Source organism: Fistularia commersonii, chromosome 32 (genome assembly GCF_037954325.1).
Source record: "Fistularia commersonii isolate RoL2024-O1a breed Wild chromosome 32, RoL_Fcom_v1.0, whole genome shotgun sequence".
Lineage (NCBI taxonomy): Eukaryota > Metazoa > Chordata > Actinopteri > Syngnathiformes > Fistulariidae > Fistularia > Fistularia commersonii.
Window position 1 is genome coordinate 2,846,102 of NC_141315.1, and position 23,707 is coordinate 2,869,808.

General features: G+C 39.1%; 1 protein-coding gene across 1 annotated transcript; it reads right to left on the bottom strand.

Moving 5' to 3' along the window:
* Positions 1-1,312: 1,312 nt before the first annotated feature.
* Positions 1,313-19,501, bottom strand: cpn1 (carboxypeptidase N, polypeptide 1). The gene is made up of 9 exons (XM_086139537.1): positions 18,978-19,501; positions 16,346-16,542; positions 15,212-15,367; positions 9,704-9,880; positions 9,459-9,570; positions 7,211-7,350; positions 4,086-4,185; positions 3,649-3,767; positions 1,313-1,809 (listed from the first exon to the last, which is right to left on the bottom strand). The coding sequence occupies exons 1-9, from the start codon at positions 19,210-19,212 to the stop codon at positions 1,690-1,692; spliced, it is 1,356 nt and encodes a 451-aa protein (XP_085995663.1). The 5' UTR covers positions 19,213-19,501; the 3' UTR covers positions 1,313-1,689.
* Between the last annotated feature and the right edge of the window lie 4,206 nt (positions 19,502-23,707).

Genomic DNA, 23,707 nt, shown 5'->3' on the forward strand with positions numbered 1-23,707 from the left:
CATGTTTTGTGCTTATGGATGACATGGGGGGCCAGTCTGTAGAGCTCTTATTGAATTGTAATTTTTATTCTTTTGAAAATCATGTCTTGCTTGTTCTACATCATCTGATCAGTGAACTTTGAAATGACAGTAGAGCACCATGTGGTAGAGGTTTTGTATGATATGATTTAATAGGTAGAATCTGCAGCAGGAAAAACAGGATGAGATTGTTGACGGTTTTTGTAACAGTCAGTTCCTGTTGTAATGCCACGTTTTTCCTACCAATAAAACATTTATGGAGCTATCAGGGAAACTTAAAAAAGACATTTATTAGTTTGCAACTAGATCTTTTGCCTTCTTGTCCTTTGCTGCCATCTCCAGGAAGATAAATTGTACTTACATGTCATATTGAGTCCATCCCTTTGAGGAAGGGAGATTGTACAACATTCATTAACCCTTAAAAAATTGGTTTAAATTCCAGCAATATATCATCCTTCGGGGAAATTGTAAGACCTCCAACTCTGTGATAATATAGGGGAGAAAGAGCTGTAATTTTTCCTACAATGTCCAAATCTATATACATTTTGAAAGTTTGCCAATGCACAAATCGTAGTAGTGATAAAGTGTTATTAACGTCCTAAAAAAACCTTTCAAAATACATTCCTTCATACATGATAAAGAGCGGGCAACAGAGGTAGATGAAAGATTAACCACTGCCAAGTGATTTGAGCACTGTATACTGATGAACCTTACTGCTTTTAACTTCGGCTGGAATGATGATAAGTTTCAACACGTTGGTAATAATATTTGTTTTGAATACTTTCCCTCAAATCCTCTGGATTTTATGTGTTTGCACACGACACAAAACTGTCGGATTGTAATTTACAACTCTGGCTTTATATGTTACCAAGCCCTTTCAGGAATGCCTTCTGTTGGCTCTTTTTTTAAACTTTTATTGAGTGTGGCTTTTTAATTATTTTAATCTTTAAAAATTCATTGCATGTTAAATCATTTTCATGGGGACTTCACATGAATAGGTGGCATAGTTTTGGTTGTTATTCATTTTATTATAATTCAAGCATTAAAGAGCATTAGATAAACAGTAGTTGAAAGATTCAACTACAAGCTATTGGTGCTATTTATAGGAAGAGATATTTAGAGCAATAAACAGCATGGCTACCTCTCACATGGTCTCCACTTGACTTATTTATTTTCTACCTCCTGCTGAATTCATCTTTTATTGTCATGCTCATTCATTTCTCTGAAAGGAGCCAAGGAGCAACACACTAAACTTAGATGAGAGTGTACAGGAGACAATGACAATGACAAAATGTAATTTTTAATTATTACTTTTAATTTTCATCAAATTTTGGCATTTACATACAAATAAACAAACCAAAAAAAAAAAAAAAACATTTACAAATAGAAGAGTTGTGTTCATACAAATCAACACTATGACATAAATACACCAGGTTTGTTCTTTAATACAGACACACAACAAAAAGGACATATATTTGAAGTACATAATCATGGGTCTACAAATGCAAAATTACATAAATGTATTATGATCTTTTTTTATAATATATACGTGTGTGTATGTGTGTGTGTGTGTGGCGCGCCCGCATGCATGTGTAGGCGTGTGTGTCAGGCGCGTTATAATGCAATGTTCAGTGTCCACATGTATTTCTGTGTGTTTTCTAAATTACTGTCTCATCTTGGACCAAGTTTCATAGGGGACTTGGGAGACGAGAGATTCTTCTTGCCGTGGTGGGGCTTCATTTTGTGGTTTTGCTTTGCTTGCTTTGGTGCCCTTTTCAAGTAAAAATGGAGCTGTCAAGAAAAAGATGTGAAACAAGGTGTGAGTCATTGAGGTTTATAATACAGCCCGCAAGTAAAGACATGAGATCATGAGATTTTAAAACTAATCCTTTACATGACAGAATACTGGGCCAGCAGTACTTTCCTTACATTGGTACCACTGAGAAAGTAAATTGGTATTAAATGTTTATTCCTGTTTTACAAACCCATAATTGCATCATTTAAATTTTTTTTTTTTCCAGGATCAGCATTTTTGTTATTTTGTACTTTATGCAGTCCAAACCTGCTGCATGCCAAGAGGGTTAAGGTTTGTACTTCTTGGCTGAGTTCTGATGTATCATGTTGCCTGTACAGTTAGATGTGCTAATATAGCTTTTTTTCATTGTTAAGTTGCTGTTGTTGTTATGAGAATGTTTGTGTTTGTGGCTTTTCTTTTCTGTTTTTCATAGGATCCTGTTCTCTTTGTCACATCCAACCAAAAGCTCTTGAGTGTTAAAGCTCTTTAGATTTTGCAAGTTAGAAGGCTAAGAATAGAATCCAGAAAAGTTTACCAGTCACCACTTGATCTCAGGGTGAAAGAGACATACAAACATTCACTCCTCCATTCACACGTATGGAAAATTTAGGGTCTCCAGTGAACCTACTGTATGTTTTTGGACTGTGGGAGGATCCAGTGAATCAAGGAGAAACCTATGCAGACAAAGGGCGAACATGCAAACCCCACACAGAAAGGCCCCCTGTTGGAAACGAATCAGGGACCTTCTTGTTGTGAGGTGAAAACGCTAACCAGTGTGCATAAGAAGATTAGATTTGATTTAAGGAATATGTTTTGAAATTAATTTGCAATTGCATTTTATTATGCATGAACAAAAAAAGCTATGATAGACAAATTCATAACCTTTTAAGTGGAACGGTAATCCATTTGATGGAGATCATTTCATAATCAATTTCAGTCAGGACAAGTATTTGGGCTCATATGTAACTTGATCCACTTTTCAAATCTATAGGTCGAGCTTATCAGGACCAAGTAAAGAGGAAGTGTTGATATTCACTTCCTGCTTCACCATGTCATGTCATGTTTTATGCTTTGGGGCAAACGGTGGCTCAGTTGGTAAAGTGGGCGTCCCTTAGATTGAAGGGTTGACTGTTTGATGTTAATGTGTTCTTTGGCAAGACACTGAACCCCAAGTTCCTCCCGACGGCTTGTTTAGTGCTTTGCGTTGCAGCTCTGCCACCATCGGTATGTGATTGTGTGTATGAATGGCCAAATGCTTGCTACTGTAAAGTGCTTTGAAACCACGAGGTGTGAAATCCCTACATATGTTGAGGCCATTTACCATTCCTTCTTTCAAACACGCACTCAGCAATAAGTTAATTAATGAAATTGAATTAATATATTAGTTTTCCCCTCTAGCCGCTCGATGGCTGCCAACTGCTCATGGTTCATCCATGATGGGTTAAATGCAGAGAGGACTTTCCTGCAAGGGATTAATAAAGTACAATAAAATCTAAAAACAAAAAAAAATCTAAATAAATTCACACTGCTCCTTACTATCTTGTTCTCAAAGTCAAAGGCATTAAATGGATTCCCATAATTTTTCTGAAAAGCTTATTTTAAATCACTGTTAAATAACTTGTCTAGCTTCATTTTTCTTGTACCCAGACATTCTGAGCACCAAGCATCCTTTAACCACATGTGATTATGTGGGAAGGGTTATTATCATTTATATTTAATTTTGTTTTTTCTTTATCTGTTAATTTTTTCGGTTATACAATTGCTATTTAACACTTTTGAACAAGTTTTCATATCTTATGCAGTCAAATACACCTTTCCCATTTCCAGGCACATACCTGTATTGCCTCAGCAGGTCCCACTGTCACAGCATTGGTGGAGGGGAGGTAACCTGGGGCAGATGCTGTCACTGTGTAGGTTCCTGGCAGCAGGAGTCGGAAATAGTCACCTTCCACTCCTAAAAAACATATGTATCAAAAAAGAAGCATCGTGAAGTCATTTCCATATTTTGTGCTTTTTTTCAGGATGAGTTTTCACACCAGACCATTAGAGGGCAGTATCAACATCAAAGATTTTCCTTTAAGTCGGTAACCAAAAAATGTCTTGTTTATGGCTCAAATCAAGTTTTATGAACGGAGTGTTTATGCAAAGAAAATTGGTCGAGATGTTACCACAGTTTCAAGTCATATTGAAGTACTGGAAAATACAACTGACTAACATCAACATTCATATCATACAGCACCCTAACCAAAAAGCCAGTCTTAACCCAACTCACCACTGGTTACATCATGGTTGATTCCAGCCACTGAGATTGCAGCTTTGCCAATAGGATTGTTGTTTTCATCATATACCATCCCTTTTAACCCATGATGTACCTGAAGAAATGGAGGAACATTTTAGATAATGATGTTTTATTGTTGTTTATATCATTTTCCAGAATGATCTGGCACCATGTTTTACAACGACTTTAATTTGGCCATGAGCAAGTTTAAGGATAAGACAACCATTCGTGAAGAAAACTAAGCTCAGTGGGTAATCTCATCCCCACAAAGCAAGCTCTGAAGTCTTGGATTCATTCCGATGAGCAGTGTACAGTATTTTAATTTTTTTTTCTTCCTTTCTTTTACATGTTTGAATCTAGGTCATGGTTATGCGTGATTTCTTGGTTGCATCAAGACAGTTTGTCATGGACTGCAAAATTTGAAAAGATGTTCTCTTAACCCAACTAGACAATGACTTCATTTTCATTTTTGGGGTGACCTATTCCGTGCAGAAAAAAAGCACATGATAATGGAAGAAGGGATAGGAAAACAGTAGTCACTGTGTTTGGATATTGTAGATCCCTTTATTGGATGCAACCAGCAGCAGATGATGAACTACATCTTCAAAATGAGCTGAAAATGACACTCTGGCGTACAATAACCATATGCAAGCCTGGAATGTGTTATGCTTGGCTTGTGTAAAAAGCGCCGCATCCTTGTGTCTGACTCTGCCGAGTGAGACAGAGAATGCTGTGTCTTCAAGCCGAGGTCTCATGTCAAGGTAAGTGTTGGGTCTGTTTCACTGAGTTTTCTCACAACTTAGTTTGAGTCATATAGTCTAAACAGCGAGTGCCAATATTTACTGGAAGCTGGAGAATTGAATTCCTCCCTGTGTGTGTGTGTGTGTGTGTGTGTGTGTGTGTGTGTGTGTGTGTTCAGCAATATTGGGTTTGTTATGTAAGTATATGTCATATAAATATGACATATTAATATCATAAAATGAATTTGTATTTGATTGCTGGCAAAATAGCAAACGCTCCGCAGCTGAACGTAAACAAACAGCCTTCTTACCTGACAAACCAAATAAAGATTTGCTTTTTTTGTCAAAGTGACTAAGTTGGTCAAATGGGACCTTGGTTCATGGTGGTTTCTAAAGTGAACTTTTTAATCAACTTAAAAAGATCATTTCCAGACTAGACACTGGAAATACTGTGGAGACAGATTCTCAGAAAGATTTGAAACCAAATGAAAAAAGCAAGTTGCTGGCTTCAAGTTGTCTATTCTTCTTTGAAAAGATTGATTCCTTGATATATCACTTAAATTGTTTTATCTATGTGGTGAGGTGGTGCCAGTACAAGCAGGACAGACTTGAAATGCACAAGAAAGAGAGAGAGAACATCTGTTCTTCTTGTGAGTCTCCACCTGTCCAGGTAAATATCTCTAAGGTTTTTGTCTTGGACACTTTTTGAGTACAGTACGTCAGATTCCTCGATTTCTTCTTCTTTCCCTTTAAACTCCTCTGATCTTTAAATCATTTCTTATGGTGGTATCCTAGGAATGCAAACATTTTTTCATGGGAAGTAGCAAGGTTTATGAAAAGAAAAGGAATTTGTGAAAATCCCATTAAGCTGGGAAGTATGAAGACCTTATCTATGAAAGTTTTCAATCATCCAGGTCATGATAAGCAATTGTCATAACTTGCCGTGGCTACAGGACTTACTTTTTTCTTGAGAACATTTCACCCCTCATCTAAGATGCTGTTTTCAGTTTTAACAGAACGTGGCGAGTGTCTAGTATATAAATAAAGTAGTTCTATACAAGTGCTTCACAGCACTGATGAAATTCTCTCTCCCATTTGTATGTTTTGTTCATATGGCATCAATAGGGAAGTTATTGTGTTGCGGCATTCAAAACTGAGGAATATTTTGAAAAAGCCCTTTTACATAAAAGTACTATACAAGATGTTTTTGATGATTTCATCAATAAATAAATAATGGGTGGCAAGAAAGCGGAGTGTTTAGCGCTTTTGCAAGAGAACAGGAAGGTGACCAGCAACCGGTCCAGGGTGTACCCTGCCTCTCTCCCAATCGCTGCTAGGATTTGACTCCAGCCCTATGTACAAAGTAAGCAGTGTGGTATGATATGTGGTATTTTGTTAACTTTAACATATTACAGTGTGGTAAGCAGAGCAATTATTATTTTTTACATCTTTTTGGTGCTGATGCCTCTAGAGAGACAGATGAATTCAGATCTGATAGTCTGGCACCTCCTTTGATTCAAATGTGAAAGCTTTTCTTTGAGTTCCTTCGCCTCAGACAAGCTTATATTAAGGGAGATATCGTCACAGAACAAAGAATATTAATAAATGTATAAAAAGTGAGGACCAGTAAACAATCAGATTGAAGTGTTATATGTCATCACTTGAAGGTCACTTCAAGTCACTCACAAGAAAAAAACACAGTGGCATCAAATTTGACTCTTGCTTGTTTATTTATTTCTTTTTACTTTAACCAGTCAAGAGTATTTGGGAAGTATTGAAGGGCAGAACAGGAGGCTCTTAAAAACAGGGATTGGGCAAAGCCTTAAAAATCTATGTTTATAGCCTTATTACAGCCGAGAAGGAAAACGTGGCATACAAATAGTGTGAAAATGTATCGTACCACGGATTCACATGCTTGACTAAAACGCAACAGCTGAAACGCATTACAATAATGGCAGTACTGATAATTAAAAACTAAATCCCTAACTTTGGCGCCAGGGGTCTCCTTGCACTGTGGCTGATAACCAACATATGGGTGAAATGAGTTCGAGTCAATTGAATTGTAATATTTATCCTACTTTATGCGAGGAGATAATATCGGCTAAGGTTTATGGTTGTTTTTTCAGGTCCCTATTTAATCTGCTTTTATTTTTCTTCATACTCTTCACTGCTGCTGTTTTGTCCAGGACTCTCTTTGGAAAAATAGGGTGTGATAAGAAAAATAAAAAACAAAGATGTTTTGGTGACTCACGGTGCTGACAAATGATGAGTTGAGATTCGGGTCCTAAATCAACCAGTATGTAATTGTTTGCATGCGCACTTGTGTTCGTGTGTGTGTGTGTGTGTGTGTGTGTGTGTGTGCGCGTGCGTGTGCCTGACCTGCTCGAGGTACGAAACTAGAGCCTCACGGTTGCCCAGCCATTCTTTGGGCAGTGCAGTTTCTGGAGGAAACTTATCGCAGCTCAGCTCCAGGGTGATCTCAAAACAGTTGGTGTACAAATAGTTGAAGTCCTGCATCCCTGCAACAGATACATATTCGCATGGGCTGAGTGTGTGTTTCCATGGAAATTCACATTATTCCCGGACTGGTTTCCAATTTGACTTGTTAATTAAATGGAATTCATTTTTGTGGATTCAAAAACCACTGCCATGAAATCTTGGTTAAAATACCACTGGGGTAAAACTTTACTGCGCTATTAAAATACTATTTCATGTATTCCTTTCACAGATTAGGAAAAGCTTTGAGAAAGTCTTTCTATGAACTACACCCGGCGTCACTCACTCTTTTTGTCGGCCATAAGCTTCGCAAATCTTAACCGTAAAGTATGACTTTAGAGACCAGAACGGGGTTCAAATGTAACCTCTCAGACCATGACATAATTCTTGGAGCGAACTGAATTGTTAAAATAAATATAACAGTCTCCTACTAAATGTGAATGTGGGTGTTTTCAACGAATTCAAAAGCTTGCATAAGTGAAAAGCTCTGGAGATACACATTCCTGAAGGACTTACACATCAAAGAACTAGGAATTTGTTGCAGTTTGTTGTTGCAGTCGTGGATTAACTGAGCTGAAACTGAAAACATGCCCAGACAGTTCAATGATCTTGGCACATTAGTGTCTCATTCTACCATAAATATTACTGTTAATATTTATCCCTTCGTTCACTTACACGACACGTCCCTCAAACCGTAAACCACTAGGGGACTTAACATAATTTTTAGTGCCCAGGCTTTTCTCAAGTGTTCTCGCCTCCAAAGGGGATAATACCAGCAAACAGTACAACAATATGAGCATTTTGTATGCAAAATTGTATGATAATAAACCTCTAATACGAGGTTTTTCGTACTCCATATGTACGGTTGGAAGTAAATGTCAAACTGCCAAATGAGGGAACTCTGTCCATCTTGGGAGAGGGAGTTGAGGGTCTATGGGGAGCGGGTGATGTAACTTACAGAGACAAATGCATTGTTTGTACAGCTATTTAGGTTACATGTATATGTTTAATATATTTCACTCACTGAATAATTGGGACTGACTTGGGGGGAATTTTTTTTTAATGTATTGCAAGCAGAACTTGAAACCTATAGCAACGCTCCAGCACGACAGCGGTCCTACTCTGTGATTGTCAAATAATGCTGTCCTCTCATTAAGCAATATGGAGAAGATAAGCACAAGGATAACTTGAGAAGGTTTGGAAGGAGAAAATGAAAATGTAAACTGATTGTGGAATATACCCTCAAGCTGAAATTCATTCAAGTGTGAGTAAGCCTTAAAGAGGCTGTTAATGAACTACCAGAGCAGTCTTTCCTGTCAGCTCAGGCTTTACCAAGATCTCACTGACATTGTTTTTTGATATGTATAGTTATCTATTTTAAGGTATTCCTCTGAGCAGCTCGACTGAGGTATCGGTAGAGGTGCAGCTGTCGGGGTTGAAGAAGTCAAAAGAGGAATCCAAGTCAAAGGGCTCCAGCCAGCCCTCGCAAAGTATTCACTGAAGCCCACTTTACAGGACCCTGACAATACACCAGGCACATCCATGTGGCAATAACCGAGCAAGCATCTTTCTACCAGGTGTATCTCTGCATTGCTGTGCGTTCTGAGGTGTGCTCTGTCGGGGCTTGAAAATGTACTCAAATGATTGCGCCTCAGGAAAAATAAAAAACATCAGCTGCATAGGAAGTATATTCAACTTAATGTACGATCGTGCATGTATACGGAGTTGATTTACCTTTGCTGATTTAATATCCTTTCATAGATATAGCCTTTGATAGATACATCAGATGGACGGACACACAGGCTGTTAGGAAGCCTTTATTATTTATCTTTCTTTTGAAAAATGCCGCAATCCCAGCAAATACCAGAGGCCTTTCTGATGGTAAATGAATATATGGTGCGGCCGGTTACAGAAGGATGTTCCAAAATTACGTTACTGTGGCTACAACCCAATTTTGTTCAAATAACAGCACGAGTACCAAACACCAAAGGAACTGCATATACACTGAGCATTTTCTGTATTATAATTGCACTTCAAGCCATTTTTCCACATTTCCCAAACAAACTCTAAAAGTTAACTTTAAAGTATTCAAGGTTTTTGAGTCACTGCAAAGAAAGAGAGGTTTTCTCACCTTTGGAAAGAGAGTACCAGCTGGCCCCATTGGTTATCCCTTCATCAAAGAAGTCACCGCAATTCCAACCTTTGTGCATCCAGCTGTGTGCGTATGAGTAGGTCCTGGCCAACTGACATCACACACACAAATGCAAATATTGTAAACGATGAGCCAAGATGTGCATGACAACACACAACGGGCAATGAAAAAAATTAGTTGAGTGTAACGTTACCGTTGGGAAATAATTTTAATCTGCTACACACATTTCTGAAGATTTTGTCGTCTGGAGTCGCCGCATAGGTTGTCCTCCCTCGAATGCGGGGGTCTCGTGACTTGTCAAATGGATAATTGGCCACTACTGCACCTCCATGGAGATTGGCTGACAGGACAAAGTTGTAGTTTTGCATCCATTTAATGATTGCCAATGTCTCTGGTTCAACCTGCGAAAGATTTTCAGAGAGAAAATAGACCACGCTTTTCCAGAGCTGGTGCTCCACTAGTCTCACTGATGCAGTTCAGTGACAGATTGCAGATCTACAGCCGGGGCTAACCAAAGTCCATCCAATATTTCCTTGAAGGAACTGGAACACATTCCCATGAAAAGTCAACCTTTCATCAACGTTCTTTAAAATCACTCAAGTAGTTTTGAGTAATCCTGCTGGGAGAAGGACATGCACAGAGTAGATCAATGCAAATCCAAAAAATGATATCCTGGATTATATTAACATATCTGCTGAAATGGTGAAGGGGTATTTTTCGTCGGAGCCGCTCGGCGTAATGAATGTGATTAGATTTGTGCGAGCTTGCATGCAGCTTTCACATAAGCTATTTATGCAAGTGACGTGTGTTTAGTATAAAGATTGAGTCCCATGTTAGAAGTGGCAGTTGAAATACTCTGCCAAATTCGGAAATTGAACCCCCCCATACCATTTTGTGGAGGGTTTGCACAGGGTTGGCACTTGTTATTTCCCATTGCCATCAGTTTCCGTGATTATCCCGTTGTACCAATCAAAATTGGCTGCTAGACATGTAAAAACCCTATTCATTAGCGTTCATGTAGTTCCTATCTATCATCAGAATGAATACGAGCTGTCTCATGCATCGCCCACATGCAAACACAAACAGCATGTTTAATGATGCTTCCGTCGTATCATTGCTCTTTCCTACCAGCTCAATGTGGGATGTTTCATAATTACAATGGGTACAAAAGTGCAATGGTATTTGTGTTCGTAATGTGCGCAACAAAACATGAGACCGTGATGTATTTTTCAGATGGAGTCATTCCATATATCCAGACACCCACGTGACGACCGTAAGGCATTTCTGCTCAGAAAGAGGGTGTACATTGATCTTCCTGAGAGCTGATGAAAGGCTGCCAAGATGAACAGCTACTCACATGGCAGATGCCTTCTAATCCACTGCTCAACCAGTTTGAACCCGCCGAGTTCTATTGTCCGCCTGGAAACTAAAAGTGTATTTCCATAGACCCTTATTCCCAGCACCATTAATACCTTTATTCCACAAAGTGTCTGATATCAATTTCCTGTACTTTGTGATGTTAAGACAAGTTTCCAGGCCGGTGAAATGAAAACAATCTGCCCTACTTTATTCTGAAATAACATTCTGTTCTATTTAATTCTGACATCCTATTGTGCTTGTACACTATTTCAGGGTGTTGTAAGAATGCAGAGGTAGACACCCTTGAAAATGTTTTGTTTGAAAGAATTTGGTTTTTTCGCAGGAATGCAAATGACTATGGACACTGTAACGATCCTTCAGATTCAATAACGTGCGAGAAACATTGCCATTAGAAGCTGCCCTTGACAGTGAGAAGCAGCAATTGCCCAAAGTTCACCTCAAACTTTCCCCAAACATCATCAGTGGACTGAACACATCTGTTTTTCTTTTCACCCAGAACCACTGGCTTCCCTGCTTGGCTGATCACCTGGATTTGCCTTCTGCAAGTTTGTCCTCTTTGTTCTGCCTTTTCACTGTTAAGAACCTCAGTCTGACTTCAGACAATCATGATTCAGATGTCATCTGAACTTCTTCGGCCAAAAAAATCAGTCTGTCGTTCTTTTCCTTTATTTTAGATCTTTTTAATAAAGTCCCAGACATGTTAGCCTTTTTGAAAATGTCTCTTTGGTGTCTGAAATCCAAGGAGAAAGATGACTTTTAAAGATGAGCAGGGGATATTAACACAGGATGGGAGGGTGGCAGATCTGCTCAGTGCAAACGGAGGTAAAATCTCGATTTCGTGTCCCGAAAGCATTTGAAAGGTCACTAGAGACCGTCTGGAGAACATAGCAGCAAAAATAGCACACACAAAAATTTACCAAACCCATTTTAAACCTTTAAATTCTACTTCACGTCGCCATTTACTTTCTCTGTCAGTTTTAACTATGCTTACACGCTCCAAGTCATATATCATACATGGAGACAAGAAGTAATACCTCTGCTCTGGTAAGGTATGCAGGATAATAAACAGTCTGGCTCTGTCACTTTTTTTGAGAAGACTCAGACCCCACTGGCCTTGAATGTAACAGCTACAACCAAGATGTGGGAAGGTGGGAAGTCTGTTTTGAGAACTGGCACATATTTATTATATGTGGATTTTTAGATATGCTTTGAATCTATAGCTTTCACCACGGTGCTGGGCGGGGCTATTTTATTAGTTTGGAATGGGTTGGGCAGGGCAGTTCATCCAGAGGCTGCCATATGAAGGACCCAAGAACTGTGACTTAAACATAAATACATTGATTAACAGCTGCAGACGGAGAAAAGTGATAAAGTGCATATCAGTATAGTATAACAACTTGAAGTAGATGATGACAGACGACATTGACTCAGGTGCACAAAACTGCACCAATACATCAACACTTTGGTGTTCAAATTAAAGTTAAATCAATTGAGCCATCGTCAAGCCAATATATTGCTCGGCAGATTTGTACTGGACAATATTTGCATTTATTGGCATATTTATGGGTTGATATGAATACTATTCAGTAAATAACATTGAGATGACAATGAGCAAGTGGCATGGTGGCGTCCCCGGTTCGATCCTGACTGGCGTTCTTTTTGCCTGAGACGATATGTTGTGGGTTTCCCTCAAGTCCTCCCCCCCCCTCAGTCCGAACAGACAAAATAGATCAATGACCCTGATTCCAGGATACGCAGCATGGATAATGAATGAATGAATAATTAGCGGCACAGTTGCGCAGTGGTTTGCACTTCCCCGTCACAACTAGAGGGTCCCTCTCTCAGCCCTGATCCTGATTGCAGGATATGTGGAGCTGTATAGATTATGGATGAATGAATGAATTAGTCCTTTAAAAGTGCCAGAGCATAGCACATACTACATTGTTGACCCTAATACCAAAATACATATAATAATGAAATAATGATGCAATTTTGAGCCTCTTTGATTTAGAGCTCTTTGATATCTTAGTAAATGAGATTAAAAAAATGCAACAATCAATTAACAAAGGCATCAATAGAAGGCTCAGACCAACTGTCACTAGGATGGACAAATAAAGCCGAGATTTTTATTGCTTCACAGAAAAGTTGAAAGCGAGGAAATTCTCCATGAGCTGACCTTAAAAAATACACACTTTCAATTGCTAGTTACAATTTCCCAATACACTCTAAATCCCTTTTTGTCTAATTTCATTTTACACTGCAGTGATCCAAAATAATTGGAGAAAAGAAAATATAGAGGCCGTCCAGTGACCCAGAAGGAAACAATATCTCTCACTACAACCAATTTAAACTATATAACTTTATCTATTAAGCCACGTTTATTATAATAGTTTCTGAATGTTTTATCCAATAGTTCAACAATATCCTTGAACAATGATGTTACCTAAACAATCATCTGAAGTAAATAACCATCTCTTTGACTGAAATTACAGGTATCGTGTCATCGAGTATTTCTTTGCGTCAAGAAGTTTGTGTAACATAGAATATAATATGAATATAATAAATATAAATAAACTTGTAACTGATTTGTCAATATGAGACTTGAATTACACTAAGGTCAGATGTTTTTAGTGCAGCCACAGTTTGAACTAGAGATGAAAGAGTTACTGATTTTGTGGTAATGTGTGGTAATGGTAAATTTTCCAGCTGGTAAAAATGACCAGTGTTGTGGACAAGATCATGCCAGACACTAATTTACTTCCCTCTGTAGATGTTCACTACAGTATGACCACGTCAGTTGTATTTGTCAGGTAATTGTTACTTACAAAGTCTCGAATGAATTTGACTTCGGCGTCCACTTGTTGGATTTCTCATGCTAATTAACAGCTCATGATGCTTTCAATTTCATTTATGGATATCTGTAAAAGCCCTTATACCATCACCTTTTAACATTTTCAGCACATAAAAGACACAATAATACTGGTGATCATAATTATGTTTACTGAGTATGAATATTGTATGAGTATTGTTCTGGGAAGCGCTCTTTGAATATGAAGGACAGCAGAAGTATTAAGTATTTGTGTTGAATGCCTTGTGGAAGCAGATCTTTAATGGTTGTGCTGTATGTTGCTCAAGCTCTTGCAAAACAAATGGCCAAACAGGGATTTAGAAGAGCTTGGATCAAATTACATTTGAAAGTAGCCTAGTGCATTATCCAGCTATTGTGTAGCAGGTTTTGAGAAAACAATTGGATCGGGTATTCAACCCATATTTGAGCTTTATGACATGAAGATTTACAAGGACTTGCAACAAATGAAAACAAGGTTCCTTTTAGCATTGTATTTTCTCCTCATGTTATTGCTAAGGGCACCTTAGTTTCCCTCCAGGCTCAACCCGGCCGTGATGTTTACGATCAGCTTCCAGGAGTACATGTACTGTATTGATGTCCTCTGTAAACATTACGGGACGATAACATACACCAAGAAAGAAACTTGTTTTTTTGTGATAAGTGGGTTTAGCGCCTTAAAGCCAAATCTTAGGAAACTTTAGACTCAAACTAACAAAGTGATAAAGTCTGATCATCTTTGACTGACATCGCAATTTATATCTTTTTAGCTGAGGAGTCAGGCCAGCTGACAACTGCTTCAAAGTGAAATCTCATTCTGGACATATTCTAAAGTAAAAGGAAGAGGAGGGGGGAGGGGGTTGAGCAAAAGTCTGAATTGAACAATACATTTTACCATTTGACAGCCTAAATGTTATTTTTAGCACTGTTTTTGTTCCACTCTGTAATCTGAGTTAGGAAGAGAGATCAGATGATATTGTTCTCCTGTTTCAGACAGTAAATACAAAAGGGGCTGCTGTTTCTAACAAAGAGAAGATGACACACTATATAAAATAGTTACAGTAACAGTTACAGTCTGCGTCCACCTGAACACGTCAAATGAAGTATGGAAACAAAAGGACACCTTCAAAGCATTCATGTGATTCACTTGGAACGTGCCTTTTCATATTCATGGACTGTTTTTTTTTACATAGAAAAGGTGAACTGGGAATGACATGAGTGGACTTTCATGTCAACAAAATTAAAGCTGTCTATGAGACAGTTTATATTCAAATATGACACATGCGTACCTTTGCTCTCCACCAAGACAGAAATGTTAAGATATTCAGAACCCACATAATTTCCACACAGTTTCTCTTAACAACATAAAAGCCGGTGTAAGGCATTTTCATGTGTGTGTGTGTGTGTGTGTGTGTGTGTGTGTGTGTGTGTGTGTGTGTGTGTGTGTGTGTGTGTGTGTGTGTGTGTGTGTGGTTGGGTGGGTGGGTGTTTATCTAGTGGCACTGACCTGTTGCTCCCAGTTGTCTGGCAGGGGCAGGTGGTGGTTGCGTCCATTGGTCTTCTCGTAATAGTACATGAGTGCATTCAGGTCCGGAAAGTTTCGGTTCAGATCGATGTCTCTGGCGTTCCCTCGACCCACCAGGTAGCCGTTGAACTCTGGACCCTGATGAGACAATTTCAACAACTTTCCAAAGTCATCACCTTTCTTTTGCATTTGAATGACTGCTATCAACAGGTATTTTGACGTCTGTCGTTTTGGATTTCAACCATATGAAACTCATTGGTTGGATTCACTGATTGCAGTGGCAACTTCTGCTTTTTTTTCATTATTATTATTATCAAAGAGAAACTTAGCTTATCTAATAAATCATCTATTTTCAGTTTGTGTGATTTTTTTTCCCCAATTTTCAGTTAATACTATTTTTTTGTCGAATAAATGCTTGTTTTTTCCTAATTGACCGCATTCTTATTGTGTCCATGCTGGATAGCAAACAGTAGAAGTCCATGTTTAATAATGAGAATCACATACACATGGTGAGGCTACCGTTTCTAAATCTTTATTTAAAGCAACATATTGAAGTAAGTCACACTGCCATCCAGATGCTGCTGCGGCCAAAACATCTGTCGCTAGAAATTAGAGAACACAGCATGTGTCAAGTGAGTAACAACTAGAGCTTCATGGACAAATTACCTCCCAGGGACATATAATTAGACTCAAAAAGATTGTATCCTCATGTGTGTATTTGTGTTAAAGACGGTGTATGTTTCACACCCAGAATAATTACAACTGGCAGAAAGACACACTGCATGAAAGCGGGAGCGTTTGGCTCAGAACTGCTAAGCACAAATGGCGTATATTCAAACATAACTGCTTTAAACCAAAACCTCCAAATGTATGCTGAGTGATGAGGTAAAATATGCTGCGTTTGGGGAAAAAAAACAACAAAAAAAACTTCTGGTATTTCATTTCACTGAGCATCTCAAGCATATCTGCTGGCATTGACATAGTGTAGGAAAAATGCCTTTTTTTTCTAAAGCAGTGGCAAATAATTACCGAAGAAAATCAGGCAGCGGTGTTCCTTTAGGAGATTACCATTGGTTTCCCTTCAAAGCACACATGGTATGCAAGGGTATACATTACCTGTCTGGCAGCCACCTCATAACCATCAGGGTTCATGGAGGGCAGGATGTGGATGCGTGTGTCGTGGATCAGCCTCATGATCCGCTGGTTTCCAGCTCGATATTCTTCGCACAGAAACTGGGAGAACTTAATGAGCAGCTCACGGCCGAGCACTTCGTTGCCGTGCATGTTGCCCACGTATTTGAACTCGGGCTCCACTGTGAGGGAAGTGGAGAGGTGGAGGGCAGTCAGGAGGTCAAAGAGCCCCAACAGTGCTTCCATGCATGACATTTAAAATGACATGCACACACACGCATATACACTTTAAACTCCATACCTTGTATATTGCCTGTCTAGTTTCTCTATAAAAAGTACAGGTTGGATTGGAACCTGACTGTTATGGAACTTTTTTGAACAAATACTGATATGTGAGAGCACAAAACCTTTTGCTAACAAAACACAACATTTAAAATATTTAACGTTAAAGTTGTTACGTGAACTAAGATATATGCTGATATTAATATATGAATGACTGGTTCCATTGAATCCCTGCTTTGGATTCAATCTGGCTTAAACTTTTGTGTTCCCAAAATACCGCAGGATTTGAATAAGAAGTTATCACTTTAACAACCAATATGATTCCAGACAAGGGAGAAAGTAATAAAAATTCACCACCTTAATGTTGAAATGTATTTTTAATTCTTGATAAGGTTTGCAAGTCTAAAGGACGGTGAATTTGAAGTGGCCTTATTACAATTTATCTAATTATTTGGATAAGATCTTCCGGCATTCCTGTGGGTATCTGTCATTGATTGTGTGAGGCACCTATCCAAACAGTCTTTCACTCTGTATAGGGTTCCCTCGTCCAAGGGCACACTTCATTAATCACTGCTGCAGCACTGCAAGTTGCAGAGACCCCCAAACACTGCAGCCACCAAGCAATGGCTGCGTTGAGATATGGAAACCCGAGGGCATCTGACGTGCACAGAAACCACTGAACACAACAATGTATTTTTGAAAGTTCTTGGACTGTTGCACAAGAGATGGGGTTAGCTTAGTTTCAGAATGTTCAGGGACTGCAATGGTTGAGCAAATTCTTCCAAATATATGAACACCCTTCACTAATTGCTTTAGGCAACCAAATGGTGGCTTGGGTCTGCAATTCACCCTCTTTTCTTTAACACAGCGCCAACTGGCCTCGGGTTCAGAAAACAGTACTGGCTCTAGCATGCAGCTTCAAAAAAAACACACACACACACACATACTTTGCAGCTTGTGAAAGACATGAACTTCCTAAAAGGTACAAGTGGATTGACCTGAACAAGACCTCACGTCACTCGCCTGTGACGTGCAAGGTTCCTGTTTTTTACCCATGGTCACCTTGCAACAGAACAAGCATATATACTTCTATTCTGGTGAAGGAAACCCATATATGTGCAAAGGCAGTGCAAAATGCAAGCTAAGCCACAAGCAAAAGAAAAGAAAAAAAAGTATTCCTTGCCGTTGTCAAGCTTTTATTTTTCTCAAGTTCTTCCTCTTAAAAACATGAATTGGAAAATTGTTGGACTAACACTCGTCATTTTTTCACTGGCGTGATTCCAGAGATTAGAAATAGATCACAGATGTTGATGCATTTCTTTCACTTTCCCTTTTTGAGTTTTCCAGTCACTGATGTCTATCAAAGAAGCCGTCCAGGGAACAGGCACCTCCTTCTGCCTCTCACTAGTTTCCCTTAGTGTTACAAACACAATCAACTTCAGGAAGCCAACGCAAACACTTGCACTTCACCTCCTTGGGAAAAAACCCACAGCTCCCACAGACTTGGTTGTCTCCTGCCAGCTATTTTCTCACTCTCAGAAGCCAGAACTGTAAAATAAATGGGTGACCAACGACTGGCCCCGGGCAATTGAAATGTATCACTTTTAAATATGTGTTTAACAAATGTCTATACAACTTCTACACTACACACGTTTAATCTATGTATAATAAATTATAGTTTTCATTTTGATATATTTTGGCATTTTTTATCTAATCAATCACTTATTGGTCCATTAAAAGTGATTTCTCTCATCTAAGAGTAGTCCCTGTCATCTAAGAGTAACAGAAGAAGAAGAAAACATTCAAATTTTTGTGACAGCACTTGAGCGCCAATACTTGATGAATTAGTTGCTGACTTTGAAATACTTTTCTTAACATCACAAGAGTGAACATGAATATTTTTGTGGTTTCTTTACCTTTTCATGATACCATGTTGAATATATTTGGATTTTTCGGTGTCTGAAAGAGCGACTGACTTTTTCAATTTTCTATAATCTAATCAATGAATTATTTAAATGGATAGACAGTTAAAATAATCACACACGGGAACCTTAGCTGTGATTATAGTTTTCTGTCTTTGGTTACTTAAACTATGGCTCAAACCAAGTAATCCATTGGCGTATTGATTGATGATAATTTCTTTGAAAGCTAAGAAGTAACAGTCATTGCAGCTTCAGAACTTTGTTTACCGGCTCTTTCAAAATTCATTTAAACTCAAAACAAAAAAAAGTTTAATCCTAGCAGGCAACTGTGTTAGTATTGTTTAAATGCGCATTAATATTGACCCACATGCATTGAAACTGCCCTGTCAAGCAAAAAATCAGGTGTTACTCACATGCCTCATGGACACCCGGGTTATCACTGAACTCCAGCACATAGAGGTGGCGCCCCTCCACGCTGCGCCCAATGCTGTAAATTCTGGTGATGTATGGGCATTCACTCTGCACCCCAAACAGAGCTCTGACCATCTCCTCATAGCGGTGATGCTGGAAGTCTGAGCCAGACACCAGGAGCCCCATCAGCCCCGGGAGGAGCGCAGCCAGCCAGGGAAGTATCCACCTCTGCTGCATGGTTCTTCAACCCAAGTTGTGCAGCACAAGAGGAGAGGAGGCTGGAGAAGAGACTGCCTACAACTATGCCTGCTACTCTGTCCGATGAGTATTTATCTCTTTACACACCAAACATGGTAATTGGTCTTTTCTTACTCCCCTGTTCCCCCGTTTTTCTCCTGCTCTCTCTCTCTCTCTCTCTCTCTCTGCCTCCTCCCACATACAGTCCTTACACTGAAGAGCAAGTAAGGACAGCCCCCTGCTCCTTCTTTGTCTCACTCTCTCTCCTCCTCCAACAGCTGCTTCTCTCCCTCTCTTTTCCCCTTTGGGTCCTTGTCAAGTACATGCTACTTGCTTTATCAACATTTAGAATGCTTCGGCTGCAAGCAGTCCCCCTCACAGCCCCCACAGTCCTCCACGCAACACAATCTGAATTTCACTTCATCTCTGAGACACTCGTTTTCTATCCCTTTCTTTGTCTGTAACTCTTGTTCTGTGCTCCCTTCCTGGGAAAAAGGGTTGTTTCCACGGCACTGCTCTCCCCAACCCCTGCAGCCTTCAATCATCCATTCATTAACTCTTAAGTCAACACACAGCCCTAGTGTGTGTGTGCCTGCACTCCTAAGATGAATCGGTGTGAGAGCTCTTTAGCAACCTTTGGACTACTTTGTTCTTCTGTTCACATTCATACACACAGATGCAAAAAATACCAACATGGCCCAAAGAAAAAAAAAAAGGACCAAATGCTGCAGCTAAACTCCTGAAAGGCAAACGTTGATGCCAAGGCACATGCACCCTCGTTTCCCTCCATAAACACACATACATACACACACTGCATAGAGTGCAAGAGGCGCTGTCAGTCAAAGCTGCTGAAGAAAAGAGCCGCTCAGTCTTTCCTCCTGAAAGTTGTGCAATTGCTTTTGTTGTTTATAAAAAAAATAGGGAAGGAACTGGAAATGTGAAGCAAGTTAAAATTGTGGCAAATGGGAACATGCACAACAGGAGGTTGAAGAGGAAGAAGAAATGTCCTGACACATGGAATGACAAAGATAGAGAAAAAAGGGAGGAAGGAGGTAGATAAGCACATGAGAATCACGAAAACTGAGCCGATGGAGATTAAACTGTGCTTTTGCACTGTATTTTGATTTTAAATGAAAGGGTTAACCTCTTCCTTTCCCCCTTACATGTCAAAAGTTATCAATAACCGAATATGTTTGTTGAACAAACATATTCATTGCATATATATTGAACAATTAAATTAAACAAATCATGCCATATCACCTTGATTTCATACATAAATATTGTCATACTGTTTTTCTAAAGAAATATCTAAGATGAGATTCGAGGTGATTGCACACCATTGATTGCACAACACATTGATCAGCCAAAGAGTATATGGAAACACCAAAATACTCAAACTATGTTGTAAAATATAAAATTGTATAGTCATCTATGAAGCAAAATAAATGGCAAGCATTTTTTAAAGAAAAATAAAAAATTGAATTAATTCACTTATACTGTCTTAAAAATCATTTGGAGTAAAATCTCTTTCAAAAATTGCATAGACCCTCTAGCCCTGATAATAAGAAATAGAAAAATAAATCTAATCCCCTGTTGACTCTTCTGTATGGAGACAAGTTTCTGCCTGTGTGAACAAATCTCTGAAAAGTGAGCGTTGTAAATTCATCTCTGAGAGAGCGGCCCGCAATTCAAGAGCAATGCCTTGCTACAATTAATTCAATTTATAAAATGTGTCAGAAACTCGAGATTGAATTTTTTTACAACACAAGGAACCAATGCTGGAAAAAAAAAGCAAAAACATCTGAGTGCACATAGAGATCATTGACAAAGGTTTGGAAGAAACACTACAGAAACTCTTCTGGAATCTAAAGGAAGGAAAAAAGCAACAGCCAAGTAACAATATTAAGGATTTCAACATTTTTAGATACCACTTTGAAACATCTACTTTAACTGGAAAAAAAAAACCATGACAGTCACATATCCAAACATATTTTACTTTTCCTGAGATCCTAGAAGGCCCCGGCACAGTCCGCTTTAAGTGGGCAAACGTCATTCTCTAGTGGCCATAGACAGAAGTGCATGTAGGAATTTTAGCCCTGTCTGTTTCCTAATAATAATACTGATTTTATTTAAGGCACCTTATCAAACACTCAAGGACACCATACGAACAAATACATATATACAAAATTCAGATCCAAAGAAACAATGAAAATAAAAAAGACACAAAGTGGTTACATGCATGACAAAGTGGTACATAGATATACAGTATACACAGACACATGCACAAGTCTATAAATATATATAAAATATACACACACCCATGGGTCCAGAGTGTATACTTTCTATTACTAACTGTTCTGCCTTACAGAATTGCACAGATCATCATGTTTACATGAAAACAAGAAAGATGTGTCAAAACAACACAAAATAAGACAAAATACACATATACTTCAAAAAAATTATTGAAGTGTGTAAGATATCTTTGACAAAATTTTGAGGAGGGTCCTTTATATGTCTTCTTCTCAGCTGCTCCTTTAGGAATCCCCACAGCAAATCATCTCTGTCTAATCCTATTCTCAGCATACTTTTCCTTTTCTTTCTTTTCTGGCTGATACTCTTTCATTGCACATCACACCTGACACTTTTCCCCACCTGTCCCAACCTTGCACATGATTCTGCAAATTTTATTCTTGCCACGCTCTCCATTGTTCTGGACTAGAAACGGCCCTAGGAACTTTTAATCCTACACCTGTGTTTCTAGTTCCTGTAGGCTCACTGTTCCACAAGGGTCCCTCTCATTCACTAGCGTATTCTGTCTTGCTGTGGCTAACTTTCATCCCTCTCCTTGAGAGCAAAAACAGGCTGTTTTTTTGTAAGCCTGTTGTCTGCTCTCACTGCAAATCCTAAAGTTATCTGAAAACATCACAATCCATCAAGATTCCTGTCCTCCATTGTCTGTCAGCCTGTCTACCACTACAGTGATGGAGTCCCACCTTCACTTTGACGTTCTCTGTTACACCTACAGCACACCTCACCACTGTCTCACAGCTAGCATACATGTCCTGCACCAGTCTAACATACTTCTCTGTCCCTCGGGACTTCCATATATAGTCCAATAACTCCTCTTTCGGCACCCTGTCATGCTTTTTCAAGATCTACACTGGCACAATGCAGCTCCCTCTGACCTTCTCTGTATTTCTCCATCACTATTCGTAGAGCAAATACTGCATCTGCAGTACTCATTCTTGGTATAAAACCATACTGCTGATCAAAATGCTCACCTCTGCCCACATTCTCACTTCGACTACTCTTTCTCATAACATCATTGTATGGCTCATCAACTTTATCTCTCAATAGTTACTGCAATTCTGCTCATCCCCTTATTCTTAAAAATGGGCACCATCAAACTTCTTATCCATTCCTTAGGCATCTTATAATTCTCTAAGATCCTGTTGAATAATCTAACCAGAAACTGTACAGTCACCAACTGCTTTTCCACACTTCCTCAATGCCCACCTCAATTCCCCTCTACTAATCTCTGCTACTTCATTGTTGGAAATGGAAGGTCATTCTTCAGAAAAAATGCAAATTGCATCTATGCTGGGACTAAAAGCACACATTAAGGGTTTGTTGTATGTCTGCTGATATTTTAAAAGTTTTAGTCATTTTCCATTTGTGTAACTTCAAAGACAGATGATGCTTCGCCACGAGTTTCACGGTTTTATTTCAAGTCTCTGCCTGAAAATCCCATACCTTTTTTTTCACTTTGAAATTTTTTAATAACTCCAGGAGCACAGAGAAGGTCAGAGAGAGCTGTATTGTGCCTTTGTACACCTAGAAAAAGCATATGACAGGGTGTCAAGAGAGGCACTATTGTACTGTATGAAGAAGTCTAGAGCGACAGAGGAGTATGTTTGACTGGTGCAGGACATGTATGCTAGCTGTGGGACAGATGACATTTGCAATCTGTAGTGACAGCAGGGAACAGGTGGAGGAAAATCTCAAGAGATGGAGGTATGTGCTGGATCGGAGAGGAAATGCAGGTTAGCCGTAGCAAAGGGACCTAATGGGAATGGTGGGATTGGTGATAAAGAAAGTGGAGGGTTTTAAGTACTTTGGGCCAAAAGTCAACAGCAATGGAGTGCAGAGACATGGGTGGAGATATGAAGAAACATTTTTCAAGGTTTGAATGAGTAGAGATAAAAGAGTATCAACCAAATTTAATCAAAAGGTGCACAAGTCAGCGGTACGACCAGCAATGCCGTATAGTCTTGAGACAGCAGCATTGAGGAAAAGACAGGAAGCAGAGATGTAGATGTCAAGGTTCTTGTAGGGAGTCACAAGGATGGAAAGGATCAGGAATGAGTCCATCAGAGGGACAGCACATGTTAGATGTTCAGGAGAGAAGGTCAGAGAAGCCAGGCTGAGTCGTACAGAGGAGGGACAGTGAATATATTGGTAGAAGGATATAAAGGTTTGAACCGCTAGGCAGGAA

Excerpts from the sequence above, each read along its gene's own strand:
- cpn1 (XM_086139537.1), bottom strand. The coding sequence starts at position 19,212 with ATGCAGCAGAGGTGGATACTTCCCTGGCTGGCTGCGCTCCTCCCGGGG. Across the intron at positions 16,543-18,977 it reads CCCGGGTGTCCATGAGGCAT|TGGAGCCCGAGTTCAAATAC; the intron begins GTGAGTAACACC and ends CTTCCCTCACAG. Across the intron at positions 9,571-9,703 it reads ACGACAAAATCTTCAGAAAT|TTGGCCAGGACCTACTCATA; the intron begins GTGTGTAGCAGA and ends GTGTGATGTCAG.